We start from the raw sequence: 16,809 nt of genomic DNA on the forward strand, positions 1-16,809 counted from the left end.
TCTATCAAGCTTTGCGTCAATTAGACTTTGTAACTTGAGAAATGTCAATAAATAAATGGCACTGATAATCTTGAATGACAATCTCTTTATTGAATCGCTCAGCCACAGTCTCAAACCCAAACGCATTATCGGAGGTTCAACATTAACGCCAATGTTATGTTAGAAACATTCTTTAGCACTGTTCAGATGAAAGGCATTATCAAGTTTGTCGATAAAAGCTTAAGCCACGATCTTCACAACGCCATCGGCCACCTCGGTGTATCTCCCACTGCATGGAGTTCTTGACACATGCTTGTTGTCGTGAGCGGAAAGAGATCCTTTTTTCTTGCCTCAGCTCGATTCCTGTTCACACTAACGTTTGTGTTAGCGTATGACCTCGCGTCCCATTCAGGGATTTATCCCGAGTTTTTATCTTTGACGCAAAGAATCAACCCCTTGTGATAAACGTTGGGCTGTCTACGTCCAACACGCTGTAAAATGAGATGTTCCCACCATCCACAAGGGCGATTTTGAGGGGAACAGGGGAACACTGTTTGGTAAGAAATGACAAAGCAGCAAGCGACGGTGGAGGGTCATAATACCTGAAACGAATCAGAGAGGTTAATTAGGCTCGTTACAAATATAATTAAAAAGTTAAAACTAGTAAAAAGTAGCGTGTTGATACCGATTAATTTCATGAGTTCAATTCTAAAACTCTCAGCTGTTCAAAAAAGTTCCATACACTCCAACCTCGCGTAAACGACCACCCAAAAGGCAAAAAGTTAGTGGTTGGTTACGAATGGTGTTCGTTTACGAGAATCGATCCACTACACAGGGGGTCTCTTCTGAGAACAGGTCACGACATATCTACATTGTTCGTAAGAGAGTAGACCTTTTCACAGTTTTTTTTTTTTTTTAACTCTAGACATGAACAATTTGGGGAAAATCCGTCGACACCACTGAAAAGAACACCTTACGATTAGTAAAATAGCCAAGTTTGAAAGTGATTTGTTGAAAACTAACTGAAGATATAGCTCATCAAAGTCGTGAAATTTTACAGACGTTTGTATGGTGAAGATGACTCCCGCCCCTCCCCCACGATACAAACGTCGGTAAATTTTCGAAACTTTGTGGAGCTCACATCTTCATGTATACAGTCGACTCTCTCTTAACGGACACCTCTATAAGACGGACACTTAGACCCTGTTTACATGGAGTGGGGGAACCCGGTCTAGTGGGGTAGGTTTCTTTTGTTTTGTGTCCCACAGAGCGTGAAAACAAAAGAAACCAACCCCACTAGACCGGGGTCCCCCACTCCATGTAAACAGGCCCTTAGTGCCGGTCCCAAAGGTGCCCGTCTCAGAAAGAGTTGACTGTATCTTCACTCGCTTAAGTCGTATCACTTTCAAATTTGGCAATTTTACTAATATTAAGGCGCTCTTTCCTGGTGTTGACAGATTTTCCGTAACTTGTCCATGTCAAAAGTTGAAAAAGACCGTGGAAAGGTCTTTTTATTGAGTATAATTTCTAATAAGCTAGGATATGTGTAGTTTTATGTTCTCACTAAAAGTTTCGCATACTCTGAGTAGCATAGTATACACAAAGTGAACATAGAGAACACACCTCTAGTGAAGCGATCGTTTACATGAGGTAAAAAACAATGAAAAACTATAAAACCGTAAGGCACAGAACGTGCTCGCAGTCGCTTACGAGAGATGTTCGTTTTACGAGAGGTTCTCATTAGAGGGTTTTAGGTGGGACATTTTGATGTTGTAGATCGGTGGTCGCTTACGAGAGGGGGTCGCTCAAGGAGGTTCGTCTGAATTTCAGAAACCCTAGTAAGTTCATACCTGCACACAGTGATGCAAAAATGTGGTGGTCCAGGATCTGTTTTCTTAAAGTTCACCCCTGGTTGATAAACATCAAAAGCTACTTGGAGAGACTGCTGATCTGAGCTGTGTTGACCAAAAATAAATGATAAATAAATAAATAATCAACAATGATCCAGAGTTTGACTTGGGAAAACTGAATATGGCGGCTGTAATAATGTGGTAGTTTTGATAAAAAAGGGGGCTGCTGACGCAAAATAGGGTCATCCAAGCATGTTTTCATAGCCTTTGGGTTAGTTTACCTCTCTGTTTGTCTTTTCCAACCAATAGACCTCTTTGACCAGTATCGTTTGTTCTGCCAATGTAGATCATGCGATAATACGCAAGAGAACTGTTTCTTTCACTTTTTGTTCTATTCACGCGCATATGTACGCAACATTTGTAACGAGACAAAGGGGCAAATTAGTCTGAGACCTTCATTGGAAAACCAAAGCTAAAGAGGTCTATTCGTTTTCCTTTCTGCGTCCGTCTTTGCCCAGTCCCTGCACGGCGGCTTCCCAGGCCTTCTCAGTCAATGCATTTCGGTGACGTAGCCGAGACAAAAGGCGAGGAGACTCGTTCGGACCACGTGACCCGAAACGCATAGAACAATGAGGCCTAGGGACAAAGTAACGTCAACCTAAGCTCGTGATGTATGCATAACTCTGCAGTTAGCAAATCAAAAGACCAAAATATATAAAATTGATAAACAAAAAATATCAATAAGCAGATAAATGAAAACCACGAAAAGTCACTCACTTTTTTGCCGAGTCAGTGTCAGTCATTCTTTGATTCTTAATTACTTGCAACTTTGACAATAGTGCAGCTGAAATTCACCAACAAGTACAGTAAATTGCAGTATTAAAGCTGGCTGAAAAACATGCCCAATATTCAACACAGATAAACGCCTACAACATTATGCGTTAAGCACTTAGCCCTCAATATTTCTAACCGTCTATTTCCTGTATAGTAGAGGGGATTGAAGAACTTCAAGCTTGCAATTTGGTGCATATTTGTACGGGTATATCATGCTCTAAAATCCTCCTCCATTGTTTTAGAGTCTGAGAACAATAGCTACACTTGCAAATTACACGTGTAAAAGTTTTATTTAATTGATCCCTGGTATTTAGCTAAGGGCAGCTAAGCCAGACTTGCCAAAAGTCGACCAATACAGTGGCACAGGCACGAGTGAAGCGCGCGAAGCAAGCAAAAGGGAGCGATAGAAGTCGTGCTACGGGTCAAGAGAAAGCTGAAATGTACTTTAAGAGAGTCTAGCCGGCTGCTAGCGAATTTTGCAGCATGAAAAGGAGCTCACGACCGGCTCAAATTGCACCTTTTAGGCAACTGCTTCGAATACATAAGCACGTTCAGCTTTTCTTTAGCTACATCCCAAACAGGCGGCCTGAATATACTGTACAATGCTTCTTTAAAGCAGTGGAGGCTCAGCACACATTATACCTGTTGATGTAGCGTCCTCGGGTCTAACAAGTGGTGTGACGCCATCTTCACTGTTCCAAAGGTGTGATACAGGGGATGGTATCACTGGCTTATTGCTACTAACACAGTCACCACTAGAAACCTCACTGGATGTCTCAACACTCTGTCCTATTTCCTCTTGAACCGGATTCTTTCGTGAACTGCCTGGAGAACTTTCATGTCTAAACAATAAGAAATAGGTCCAAATATTTCTAAAATCGCGGCCTAGTAAGTTAGATTCGTTAAAATGACTGACCCAAATACAATCCTGGACAAAACTTCTTGGGACAGTAACGCAGAATTCATAATTTTCTGTAATTTCTGGGTCAGGGTGCCCTCATAAACCAGTGCAACTTTTTCCAAAATTTCGCGCAGTTCTCCCTCCCCTACCCGCTACAAAGTTGAAACTCGTGAAAATTCTGGACACAAACGACCAACGTTGTTTGTTTTTTTGTGTGATTTGAAAAAAAAGACCCCCCGCCCCCCCAAATGCAAATTTGTCCCAAGATTTTTGCCCATGATTGTAGATGTGTATTTTTAGTGTTTGATTTAATTTTTTATGTAATCAGCGAATTTTTGCGATTTGAACAATCTTTGAATCAGCTATTAGAGAGATTTACCAAAGACAACGCGACTACATCAAAGACGACGCGCGTAGATCTAATTAACGGACTTGACCAATGACAGAACGGTAGCCTATTCCAAGCTATCAGATGGTGGGATAGACGCGAACGTGAAAGGCACCTAAAAAATATGAGCGCGTGATCTGGGAAATAGGGGCGGTGGCGGTCCTCCTCTCCCCAGTTTCCTCCCGTTTATTTTCGTGTTGGCGCTTTTTCAGTTTCGTGGAATCGACTATGTCAGAGCCTGGGACAGGCAAAAAGAAGTGCAAATTGGGCAGCGGAAGTCGAGTTCAGTCCTTTCCATGTGTTTCGCGTTCTCAATTGACGGTACATTGTCTTTGCTAAAACTCCCTGTATTCACTTGAGTGTAACTCCATAGAGTCATGTCATACAAGTGCCTACCGGTATCCTAACCTTGATGAATGCTGTAAAACGGTAAATCCAAGACGCAGAAAATAAGCATAAACCTGTAATAAAAACACAACAGCAGTTTTATGTACGTAAGTAAGTAAGTAAGTAAGTAAGTAAGTAAGTAAGTAGATAAGTAAGTGAGGAAAGTTAATGGACATTTACATGGACAGTGTACAACATCCCAACTCGATTCTAACCTAGAAAGATGTTGAAAGATGTTTTTTTTTTTTCAATCATTGACACAGGCGGCTCGGAAGAAACAATCAGAGTATACCCGACAGGAGTCAAACCTATGGCCCTTCTAGGTACTATAGGTACTAGACCAGATGCTCCACCACTGAGACACAGGTAGTCTCCTTCGCAGCCGCTCGGGCCGGAGTCACGCCATGCTTCCCGCGTGGGGCTGGGAGCATTGCATGACTCCGGCCCAAGTGGCTGCAAAGGAGACTATTGAGACACTGGAGATTCACAAGCCTTTCAATGTTCTATAAAATTCACTGAAAGTAGGTAAAATACGCATGTACCGTACTATACAGTCCCACACAACTAAAAACACACATGCTCGTTAACCCTTTAAGTCTCAATGGTGAGTAACATCAATTTTCTCCTAACGATATCCATACATTGTCAACAGATCAGGTTATGAGAATTAATAAAATGATCATGAAAGATCTTCTATCAAATTCTCTCAACTAATTCTTTAAGGAAATGTATAGAGCTAAGTCTGGAGAATTTGTATGTGGATATTGGGACTTTTAAAAGGGTTAAGCTACTAATGGAAAGAAATACTTACCTGATAGTGATCAGGAGTAAAATCCTCAGATAACAGGGACATATAACCCTAACAAAAGAGATACAAACTTTGTTCATTAAACTCTTGCTCTCTGATGATCCCTGAAGAGCCTTTGTAAACATACTGTGCCCGAAACAAGACATATTGCCAGGGTATCACTTAGGCCAGTTCATTTTAGACACACAAGTACCAAAGAATCAGGAGTGTTCCAAATGTATTATAAAGCTTGGGACCAAGACTATGTAACAAGGCATCTTTTAGACAGTTTCCTTTAGTTTGTTTAGGCAGAGCTCTAAACAACAGTGGTATTGAGACGGTATTGAGACGGTATTGAGACAGTATTGAGTGGTATTGATGGCTGGTTGGTAGCTTGCACAAAAGGGGTGTATCATGACCCCCTAACAAACTAATATCTGGTATTTACTACAGTTACGAACAATCAACTCCCATTATTGCAGACAACCTTGAAAGCACGAGTTCTTCTCTTTATCAACACAAGTCTGTGACCGTGGGAATTCATAAGCTAGTGTCCATATTATCAGGGTGTCTGTAATAGTACTAGGTGTCCAAGAGGCAAGACTCTAAATCTGAGTAGCAATACAGACAACTCTCGAAGACACAAAACTTTGGGACCAGCACCAAATGTCCATCTGAGAGTGAGGTCTGCCTTATAGACAGGCAAATTAAGGGAATAAGAGAGGCAGGGACCAACTCTAGGTGTCCTTTTTACCAAGGTGTCTGAATTAAAGAGGTGTCTGTGGCTGTCAGTATAAGGCAACCCTCCAAGTTGTGACCACTCTAGTTGCCATGGCGCCTAAAATTTTGAAGCTGGTGACTTGATTTGCAAAAAAGTCTCCATAAAACAAAAGAATTGGTCGCCAAATGGCGACCAAACAAAACCTTTAACTTGGAGGGTTGTAAGGGAGAGTCAACTATAGCCTATTTCTGGAGTTTGGCAATTGTAAAGCATGGGTGAGTATTAGGTACAGTTAAACAGGAATAAAAAAGGTACGACTTGTTTTAGCAATGTTGCTGCAACATGAGCAAAACGAGTTAAAAACTGATGTTGCACCTTTTACTATACACCCATGTTCAAAGCTGTAGTGAAATAAATCAGGTGTTGTTGCAGGTTGTGACTGAAAAATTGTTGCAAAAGTAGAGATTTTTTCTACCTTTTGCAACAAAATCTGTACATATTGTACATTTTACAGGCCGTGAGGCTGTGAGTTCAAACCCCGGCCAGACCACCAACCACAGTCATTACACTGACTGGTGAGGTTATGCTAGCTATGATAAAAAACCTTTTCTTAGTTCAGATGACAGCTCATTTGGAGGTGACATGATGGTAGTTGCATATTGTTTGGAAAGAGCACATGTAGGTCTATCTGGCTTGTGCCGTTATTGGTGTGGGTGGGCGAGGTGACATAAAACATGCATTCAAGAGGCTGTATAGAGCACCTTTACATGCTGACGCCTGATCTCACCTCTCTGGTTCCTCCGGAATTTATAGCCATAACGGCTTCAAGTGAGGACAGTTGGCACAGTTGACTCTGATTCTTCTTACAGCTGTATTCTTATTCATTGATAATGGTGATTGGACTACATGTATTTTAAACAGTTTTTGTTTCAGGTTGAACAATGATTTAGAGGTGGTCATTATTAAAATGTATTTGGAGGTTTCAATAACAATATGCGTCAAATGTACATGTCACTGTGGGGAGGTACTTGCCCACACAATGATCCAATCTTAAGATGTTTTATCGAGTCAATTTGAGTACAAACATCTACAGACCAGATCAAAATATAACCCATGCAGACAACCACACAGTTTAGTTATTTTCATTCATCAGATGTAGTAAATCCAGTTATTAAATAATTACACTTACCTGCTGAAAAGACATTGGTAGTCCTCCATAAAACAGTTCTAAGCTTCCCTAGAAAACAAATGACATTAGAACAAATTCATTAAAAGAAAATATTTGAAGCAAACTTGACCAAAATTCACTGGAACTAAAACTGTTACCAGTTACCATGACATAAGATTGAGACAAACTCTCTCACCAAAACACAGTTTCTCAGCCCCTCAAGTCAAACTGAAGTGAAATATACCCCTCTTCCAGCAGAGAGAAAGGGTACTTTTATACCCAGTTCCAGAATAAAAGAGTCAAAATGCATACCCTTTTGATAATATCTTATATAGGAGTACCCCCTGCTCAGGTCTGCGACTGATTACTATACAGAACAGAATAGTGCAGTTTGCATGGCTGTTTGATAGGGTTACAATAAATAATTTTATTATATGGCTTCAATAGTATGATTGCTCTAATTGGCTGTTTTCTTGTAATGACAAGGTATTATTGCTATCGCTCAGTCAATATATCAAGGCCTCAGTCTGAGATTTCCCTGTAATGACCTCACTCTCAGTTAATAAGTAGTATATAAATAACAACTTAATACTATACAAACAAATGAAAGTGAGTTTCAATTTGTATGGATACCAGGTGTCCAAATCAAAAAGTTATCACTTTTATTATTAAATGAAGATAAGAATTAGTTGACATTATAAACCTGCTCCAAAAGAAACAGAGCTTCATGTGGCTGTAGAAGCATCGTGCTTCCTTTTCTTTGGCCAAAGTGTTGCCAATAAGAACCCTATCAAATAAGAAAATACAAATAAATAAATAACAATGAAATTTGAGCAAAATAAATATACAGCTAGTACAACGTACACGCAGGACATACACCTCGTTACAGTGTACAAAAACTTAGTGAATAGACTAAATGGCTCAGAGGCATAAATAACAATTATGGAGAGAATAAAGTATTGAGAAGATTTACCACTTTATGCCAAGAATAGCAAAAATACCACTTTAGACTGCAAGCAGTCCCTCAGGATGGTCACGTGAGCGACGAAATCGAGCGAAGTGAACAAAAGTAAAATATAAGAAGCCAAGGAGAAGCTGGGGAGGAGGCGCCTCTCTCTAGTTTCCCTCTCTCCAGTCCTGCCGAGCTTAGACTCAACTGACTGAAGAGGACTGCTCGCAGTCTAATACCACTTGTTATATAACAACTGTTAGGCACGGTTCAGACGCCAAACTTTTCATGAGCTGTACCTAATACATTGAATTAAGTACATGAAAAGTTTGGAGTCTGAATCAATTAGGAATGCCTGTTTCAATTTGGAATGGCTCAGTCGTTCTTTTCCCCTGGCATGGCCGGGAATTACGCCTTTGGAGGGACTTCGAACAGCTTTGATTCAGGCGCCGAACTTTTCATGTGCTGAACCTACTGCACAAATAATTATAACGTATTTTGTGAGCAGTTTGATCGAAATGAGTCTTCTTCGCCTTTCGATCTTAGTTCGGCTGGGATGAAGAACGGCATCTGAATCAATTCAGCCGGTCTAAATTAGGTTCAGCTAATGAAAAGTTTCGGGTCTGTACCAGGCCTTATTTGAAAAATATTTCTGCTAGAAAAAATCTCCCCTGTCTTGAAACTGCTGATAAACAGGCAAATGTTATGAAGGTGATGGAAACGTTATATAAATTAAGGTATAAAGCATGGAATTGTGAATTTTGGAATCAATAATAAAAGAAATATTGGATTTGGCTTTTGTATGATATAGAGAATAATTATCATACTTAGCCTCATATTGCAAATTATTTTGTTGATGATGTGTGTCCAGGTGAGGTCAATTCCAAAACAGGTGATTTTGGGATTATTGTGAAACAATGGATGGGGAGGAATGCATAATGAGCTGAAAGAAAATGATCATGTTAGCCCAGACAGTGGACTAACTAGACAGCATCAACACCGCTATGTGAAACCAGCAGATCATTCTGAAAAAAGGGTAGGCTCAAAAATAGTGAATCTAAATGTAAAATGAGACCAGTCCTTGATTTCCTTACGCTGAGCTATGAACTACTTCTAGCTAATATTTACATATAAGTTTATACCTTTGCAACTGATACCTCAACCACATGTTCCTCAGGATTCCAAGTAGCGACAGACAAGTTTCCCCTTCAAGCAAATACAAAATACAGCCATTTCAGAGATATTAATGTCAATTCTTTCTGAAAGTATATATGTTGTAGTTCAATGTTAGGCTTTGTACAATATCTATTTTCCTTCATATTATGGTATGCTGTTAATGATAGCATGTATAAAAAAATAATAATAATAAATTGATTCAATTAGAATTTATTGAATCACAACATATACAGCCCTTGATGCATCCTTTTCAACACTTAAATCTCTTAAAAACTCTTATCAAATTTATGTCCTGTTAAACTAGTTTTAATTTTTATTGGCAGATCTGAATAACATAACAGGCCAGAACCCCGATTTTAAGTACTAGGCGACTTTGAAAGACGCGTGCTTCACATATTTGTGGCAGATTAGAATGCCGGCTTGGTCAGAGGACCTTTGTTTAAAACATGGCGGGATACTCGCAGCTTAAGGCAAGCATGTGCCTTGTAGCTGTCAACATAATGCTTTTTAATTACATTCTGTCATAATTAACAAAACCCGATCCATGTTTGATTGAAAGTAATTGTACAAATCTGGTACCAGACAAACCGCCTTTAAAAAACAAAAACGCAAAACTAGTTTCTGGTTATTTCTCATTAATTTCACTTATCAAAACAAATATTTACTTTTCTCAGTTTTCCCGTTTCTTTCAAAACATCCTTCATTTCCGGGCGTTTCACTGTAGTCAATGAAAGACGCGTTTTATCAGTCTTCTTTTTCGCGGGAATATCAAAATTTCCATTTTTCAAAACGCGATGAACCAAAGCTCGCAGAATACCAAAGCGCCAAAGGCGCACGATGCAGTCCCGGTGTTTTGTGAGCACCCGTTAAAAATATTGAACGCCGAAACTATCAAGTTTTGGTACTGCGAGAGGCAGCTAGTTTCTGTACCCAAAGGTTAGTGCATGGACAGGCTATCGAAAGAAAATAAAAGGGATGGTGGCCCAATGGATAGCAGGCCTAACTACGCAAAATAAATGTCTCATTGCATCCTTGTCTGCGAGGTTAGTACTAAATTTACACTCTAAAATACATTACACAACTCAATCAGCAACACTTTGCAAGTAGAATTGGTGATCAGTGTGGGCAATTTATATTTCTAAGGGACGTCCGTCGCACAAAGGCTTCAAAGTAAAAACTTGCAAGAGGTGACAGGCCGCACATCTTCACCGGCGTGAAACCTTTGAAACCTTTTATATATTGCTCCATTGAGGAGACTTCTTTCAGGGATCTTACAGTTTAAAATTTGAACAATGATATCGCTTCTATGTAGCGGACCAAGATGCGGCTCAGTACAGTTTATGTTCAGCAAGGGAAAATTGTGTAAGCTGAGCAGAACCTTTAAAATGTTCAACAGACAATTTATTCAGTTCGCGCGTATTCCTGTTGAATTTGTAGCCTGTTTATCAGATATGTCTACTCAAAAATATAATAATTTTTCCATAGCTGCCGTTATCTTAGAGTAACTGCTTTTCATATCTCCGTAAAGTTTAGGTTTACGCGATCCCAGAGAACAATGTTTAGCTGTACACAGCACGTAGTCTTTTTTAAAAATATATCCAGATCTGACACTGGTTTTGGGTATTTATCATGTCTAAGCATGATTTAAATACATTATGATGCTGTGTCCTTTGAATGTCGTTTTAAAACTCAATCGCTTTGTAAATGTCACTTGTAGTTTTAATATCACAGGAGAGTATTTTGAAGCTCAACATTTTTCAATACCATTAGCATGTTGCTTTTTTACCAATCAATTGAATTTAAATAATTAATAATAAGTACAAATAATTTGGATGAATGACCAACATTTTAAAAGAGAGACAACCATCACCTCAGAAACTTGGGCGCGCCGCCTGTAAGCTCTGAGGGAGAGGGTAGCCCCATAATTTGGCCTATTTCAAAAACAAATAACAGTACAAAAACAACCTACAAAAATAATTTTTATTATGACCGACATTTTAAAAGAAAGACTACCATCACCTCTGAATCTTGGGCGCACCGCCTGTAAGCTCTGAGGGAGAGGGTAGGCCTATAATTAATTTGGCCTTTTTCAAAAACAAATGAAACTACAAATATAACCTACAATAATAATTTGTATTATGACCGACATTTTAAAAGAGAGACTACCATCACCTCAGAAACTTGGGCGCGCCGCCTGTAAGCTCTGAGGGAGAGGGTAGCCCCATAATTTGGCTTATTTCAAAACAAATGACAAAACAAAGATGACCTACAATAATAATTTGGATAATGACTGACATTTCAAAAGAGAGACTACCATCACCTTAGAATCTTGGGCGCGCCGCCTGTAAGCTCTGAGGGAGAGGGTAGCCCCATAATTTGGCCTATTTCAAAAACAAATGACAGTACAAAAACAACCTACAAAAATAATTTGTATTATGACCGACATTTTAGAAGAAAGACTACCTTCACCTCTGAATCTTGGGCGCACCGCCTGTTAGCTCTGAGGGAGAGGGTAGCCCTATAATTTGGCCCATGACACTACAAAAATCACCTACAAAAATTATTGTTTGGATTATGACCGACATTTCAAAAGAGAGACTACCATCACCTCAGAATCTTGGGCGCGCCGCCTGTAAGCTCTGAGGGAGAGGGTAGCCCTATAATTTGGTCTAAGTAAGTCTAAGTAAAAAGCAAGTAACAATACAAAGGTAACCTAAAATAATAATTTTTGGATGTTGATTGACATTTCAAGGAGGCTAAAATGACTGATATAGAAACCATACTGTATCTGTGACGTTGATTATACAGATCGCCCAAGCGAACACGAAGATGTTTAAGTGGAAGCTAGAATATCTGGAGTAATCCAGCGTCCTGGGCTCCTTCCAGCGAATAAGATTTTGGCGGGATTTCGACAGTGCTTGGCGGGCTTTTTGGAGAGTGATTTGTCACTGGAGGCACATCGACGCTTACATCATCTTAAGCCAGAGAAAAAAGACTTGAATCCTTCGCCGTTTGATCAAAAAGGTCGTCCCTTGAATCAGATAATCATTCTTGCTGTTCCTCAAGGCGATGTGAAGTAGTGCTCGAGCTCTCACATTCGTTTTCTCCGGCGACTATAAAATGTGCATTGTTGACGGCTTTTCTCAAACGTTCAAATAGAGAAGATTTGAAAATTTCTTTGGTCAGGGTCTTTTCCACGCCGAGTTCCTTCCAAACCGGAGAAAGATGTGCCAGCAGAGAGTGTATTCCTACTTGTGGCTCCACAGTAAAAACTTGATACGCCGACTCCCTGTTTTCGTTTCGAAGGTCATTAATGTTGACACGGCATACTACTCTTGACAGAAGTTAAATAAGCCATCGGAGCACTATTTTCTTAAAAGAAAGCACTTGAAAAACCATTGAAAGCGTATCAAGCCTATTTGAATCCAAATGCGGCGAGAAAACTGTAGTTATCAATTGCAAAGCCAGAGGCGCGAAGATCGACTTCCAAATTTTCAATCGACCGTGAAATGAATTTATAATACCCAAATAGTCTGATCAAATTACGCGTTTCCTTGAGATGTCTGGTTCGTTTAATTAGAAGTACAAAGTTCCTTGACAGGCAATGTGTCCGGCGCTCTCCAAAGGTGTCTGGAGGAATGCTTAAAACTAATTACCTTGTCTGTTATTGGAAACCGATTTGCGGTGGTTGCTGTGGAGATTAGGCCTCCTCCTGCGCGCACTAAAATCGGGGCTCTGGCCTGTTATGGCTCAGCAAATAAGTCCAGACTGTTATCACTAACCTAAGTACCTAATTTTCCAGCCAAAAAAATACACCATGAGATTCAGTACTACCAGTACAAAAGAAGGGGCTTATTTGTAAAATAAATAGTGTTTATATTTAAAACAATACCTTTTATGAATTCTATGTTCTTTCAAAACATTTTTCTGTTCTTCCAGCATGGATGTTAAGAGCTCATCTTCTACACTGTTTTCATCTGGTGCAAATGCTTTTGGTCCGCCATGAAGTGGTAGGTTTAAAGGCTTCTTGATTTGCAAGAGAAGCTCATCAGGGCTAAAGAAAAATATTGGTATGTGTTTAATAAGGGTGATGGACAAAACACTGACCCCCAGTCCATGGAATAAACCCATGGACTACCCATATGGACTACCCTAAAATGGATTAAGCCACCGAAGTCTAGTGATTAGGCTTAGGAAACTTAAGTGAATCAAGTTTCAGGAAAGTTTTCCCACTATAATGACCCTAAATGGGATCAGAATCACTCCGTTTCCTAAAGCTTATTGCTACACTTCAGCAGGTGTAGTTCATTTCAGGTTGGTCCATATTGGTAGCATATCCCCAAGGGTTGTCCATGGACTGGGGGTCAGTGGTTTGTCCATCATTTTTAATAAGTTTCCAGCAACAGTACAATGATGCATAAAACAGACTTGTGCCGAAGTAAAAATTTTTTGTTAAGGAGAAAATAATTTGATTTTTAAATCATGTTGAAGTTTTGCACAGGAGACAGCAACAAAGAGGCCCTGCCAGGCTAAATTCTGACAAGCGATATGGCCCAAAAAGTAGCGACAGCACGTAAAATGAAATCATGACAAGAGACAACCTCCCTCTGCCAAATTGCGACAGTGACAGCAAAGCTGACAATAAGCGACAAGCATTTATAAACACCGACACGAGACGCTTTAAAATTCCGACAGGCGACGAGGGACCCCCCCCCCCCCCCCCCTGGCAGGGCCTCAACAAACAATACAAAGAAAGAAACAATATGAATGGATATGATATGGAATTACAGAGACATTAATCCAGTTATCTGGCAAATCTTGTTAAGCATAATTGATCCCAGAAGGACTGAAAAAATATGACAAATTAAGCTCCATATCTATGATTAGTTTATTTGAGCTTGGGGCACATGGGTATTTTTTGGGTGGGTATGTGCCGCCCGGGACTCCAAATTGGCACCCCGTTCTTAAAAAAAATTCCCCTAAAATTGATACCCCGTTCTAGAAATAGGCCAATTTTTTGTACCCCGTTCTAGAATTCGCCCTAAAACTGATACCCGTTCTAGAAATGGGCCAATTTTTTATACGCCCGCCCTGCACGCTAAAACTCAGGGTGCAACAAGAGTACAACAGTTTGCTTGTTAACGCACTGAACCGTATTTTTAAAAGCAATCTGTCCTTGAATAATTTCAAATGGCTGCTTACAAAACTGGAGCTTTCGTGCGTTCGAAATTTTATACCCCGTTCTAGAAAACGCCTCTGAAATGGATACCCCGTTCTAAATCAGGAGCTTCAAAATCACGACGCCGTTTGGCGGCACATACCCGTATAGGTAATGTCTGGGAGTACCCCCCCCCCCCCCGGATTTCACTACAGAAAAAACAAAAGACAAGAATACAGAAAATACACCGAAGCAATGTGGTGAGGAAGCCCAAAAAGAAATCTTAAGCCTTATTCTTACCAAAATATTATGTTCAAGTCCGACATCTCCCTTAAGCTGTCAGCGATTTGGGCCATTACTGCTGATCTTCATCCTTCTTGCAAAACGAGCTAAAACGGCAAGAAATGCGAGCTACATGTATGAGAGATGAGGCACGATAGAAGATGAGGAGAGAGAGAGTCGCGATTCCTGGTCAGCGGACTCACCCATAGAAGCGCAGTGACGTTGTGTTAAACACCAGGGAGGCAGACAATCGCAACTTTTTTGCTCTTGAGCGACGAACGTCAACCGGAAGTAAACTTATTCTCTTTTAATATGCCTTGTCGCTTCCAAATCTGTATTGCTAAGAGTCTTTTCTCTTATAGAGACTATCTGCCCAAAAATTTGTTCAAAATCATCGCTCAAGAGTGCAACAAGTCCACTTCCGGTTGACGGGCGTCCCCCAAAATGGTCGGTGCTTTTTAGACATCATTAATCAACAGTCGTTGTTCCAAAAAAATAGGAAATACTCTACAATGCACCATCCACGGAGAACCCTTGGAAGCTGTTGATCACCACAAATACCTTAAAGTTGAGCTATTCAGTGATCTAAATTGCTAGGATTATGGAAAAAGGCCAACAGATCCCTTGGAGTTAGAAGAAGAAACTTAATTAAGTGTCCAGAAAACGTAAAAGATCTTTTTTAGTTAGACCACAACTTGAATACGTGGATGCTGCGCATGGGATCCGCACATTCAAAAACAGATAAAGGACATTGACGGTGCGCAGAGACGATCGGCACGTTTTTTAAAAAATGAATATTGCACAACTCCTGGAACTATTACGAAAATTTTAAATGATTTGAAATTGCCAATACTCGGGAAGTTTCTTGAGGTTTATCATTTGCATGTAGTTCTGAACACAATCTGTCACGCTAAAAAACGGAACAAATACGTAAGTCATTTTACTTCATGACCACTTGTGTTTTCAATGCATTAGATTCTCATCATTTTTATACGAGAACCAAAAAGGAATAATAAGTCATCTATATTCACCCATGCGAAAATAATCCCTATATGTTTTTTGAAATTTCCTAACGGCATCGTAGTTTTAAGCTAGTCTCTCATGAACGAACATGGATCACTTGTGTTTAATGATACCTGATGAAAGTTACTGCTGCTGAAACTGTTCGCTCTATTGCAGGGGGCTCTTCCTAGGCCTTGTAGATTGTGCTCGAAAAAAAAGCACATTATGCCTACAGCAGTGCTCATATTTTTTTAGAAATTATGCCCAAATTATGCTACTTTCTGAAAATTATCCTTTCTGTCAACGAAATTATGCTACTTAGATTTTACACTGATTTTCAGGAAAATAAAGGTCCCCAGGGCTCTCCCCCCTTGGGCCGAGCACTTAGTCCCCAGGGCTCTCCCCCCTTGGGCCGAGCACTTAGTCCCCAGGGCTCTCCCCCCTTGGGCCGAGCACTTAGTCCCTTAGAAAGTCACTTAGAAAGAAAGAAAGAAAGAAAGAAGAAAGATTTAGTTAAACTCACCTCGTTACTTACCTTTTTTTGACCTACCTTTTTTTTCTTTTTTGCGTTGTTTTGGATAGGATGATTCGGGCGTTTTTTTGAATACTTTTTTGTAGTAATGCTCTTGGGGTATTTTTGGTTTTTCTTTTTCCTCTATTGTTTACTTTTTTGTGGTTGGTTGACGGTGAGGATTTTATATCTGGGTAAGGTTTCGTTTTGTCTCCGGAACCGAACTTTCTTTTCTGAATTCAAAAGCGAAAAGTTTTTTATATTCTGATGCTTTCTCTTTCAGGTCTGAAGAGGTTTAAATTATAACTAAATACAGCATGCAGTTGTCTTGGTGTATATACCAAACCAGAATTGTCAGAGAGACCTAAAAACTCGCATTAAAATTTTTGGAAAGAAAGATACAACAAGAAAAGAAATACAATTTTTTAAAAATAACGACCAAGCGCTTACTTTTCCATAGTTTTAGAACCAGCAGGTTATTATTATGGTCACTGAATTGAAACAGTAGGTTATTAGTTGTAATAATTATCTTCTGTTCCACCTCAACGACCAATTTTTAAACTTTATTTAAAATAATAACCTATTCAAAACAATGGAAAATTGCATGAAGACCCGACCAAACTACTCTGTTGTACAAAAAATGAACTTACCATAGGTTTGGTATATACTGAATAAATGACAGACACACAAATGAGTTGGCTGCATATCCTTGTTAA

The 16,809-nt window shown here is 39.7% G+C and overlaps 1 protein-coding gene across 1 annotated transcript; it reads right to left on the reverse strand.

Moving 5' to 3' along the window:
* Positions 1 to 172: 172 nt before the first annotated feature.
* Positions 173 to 14,731, reverse strand: LOC140940854 (tRNA-splicing endonuclease subunit Sen54-like). The gene is made up of 11 exons (XM_073389824.1): positions 14,599 to 14,731; positions 13,033 to 13,194; positions 9,107 to 9,170; positions 7,719 to 7,802; positions 7,037 to 7,084; positions 5,151 to 5,198; positions 4,361 to 4,413; positions 3,306 to 3,505; positions 2,607 to 2,673; positions 1,830 to 1,934; positions 173 to 581 (listed from the first exon to the last, which is right to left on the reverse strand). The coding sequence occupies exons 1-11, from the start codon at positions 14,652 to 14,654 to the stop codon at positions 428 to 430; spliced, it is 1,041 nt and encodes a 346-aa protein (XP_073245925.1). The 5' UTR covers positions 14,655 to 14,731; the 3' UTR covers positions 173 to 427.
* Positions 14,732 to 16,809: the final 2,078 nt, after the last annotated feature.

Source organism: Porites lutea, chromosome 6, assembly GCF_958299795.1.
Source record: "Porites lutea chromosome 6, jaPorLute2.1, whole genome shotgun sequence".
Classification (NCBI taxonomy): domain Eukaryota; kingdom Metazoa; phylum Cnidaria; class Anthozoa; order Scleractinia; family Poritidae; genus Porites; species Porites lutea.

Excerpts from the sequence above, each read along its gene's own strand:
- LOC140940854 (XM_073389824.1), bottom strand. The coding sequence starts at position 14,654 with ATGGCCCAAATCGCTGACAGCTTAAGGGAGATGTCGGACTTGAACATA. Across the intron at positions 3,506-4,360 it reads GTTTTACAGCATTCATCAAG|ACATGAAAGTTCTCCAGGCA; the intron begins GTTAGGATACCG and ends CTTATTGTTTAG. Across the intron at positions 1,935-2,606 it reads GACACTGACTCGGCAAAAAA|CTCAGATCAGCAGTCTCTCC; the intron begins GTGAGTGACTTT and ends TGGTCAACACAG.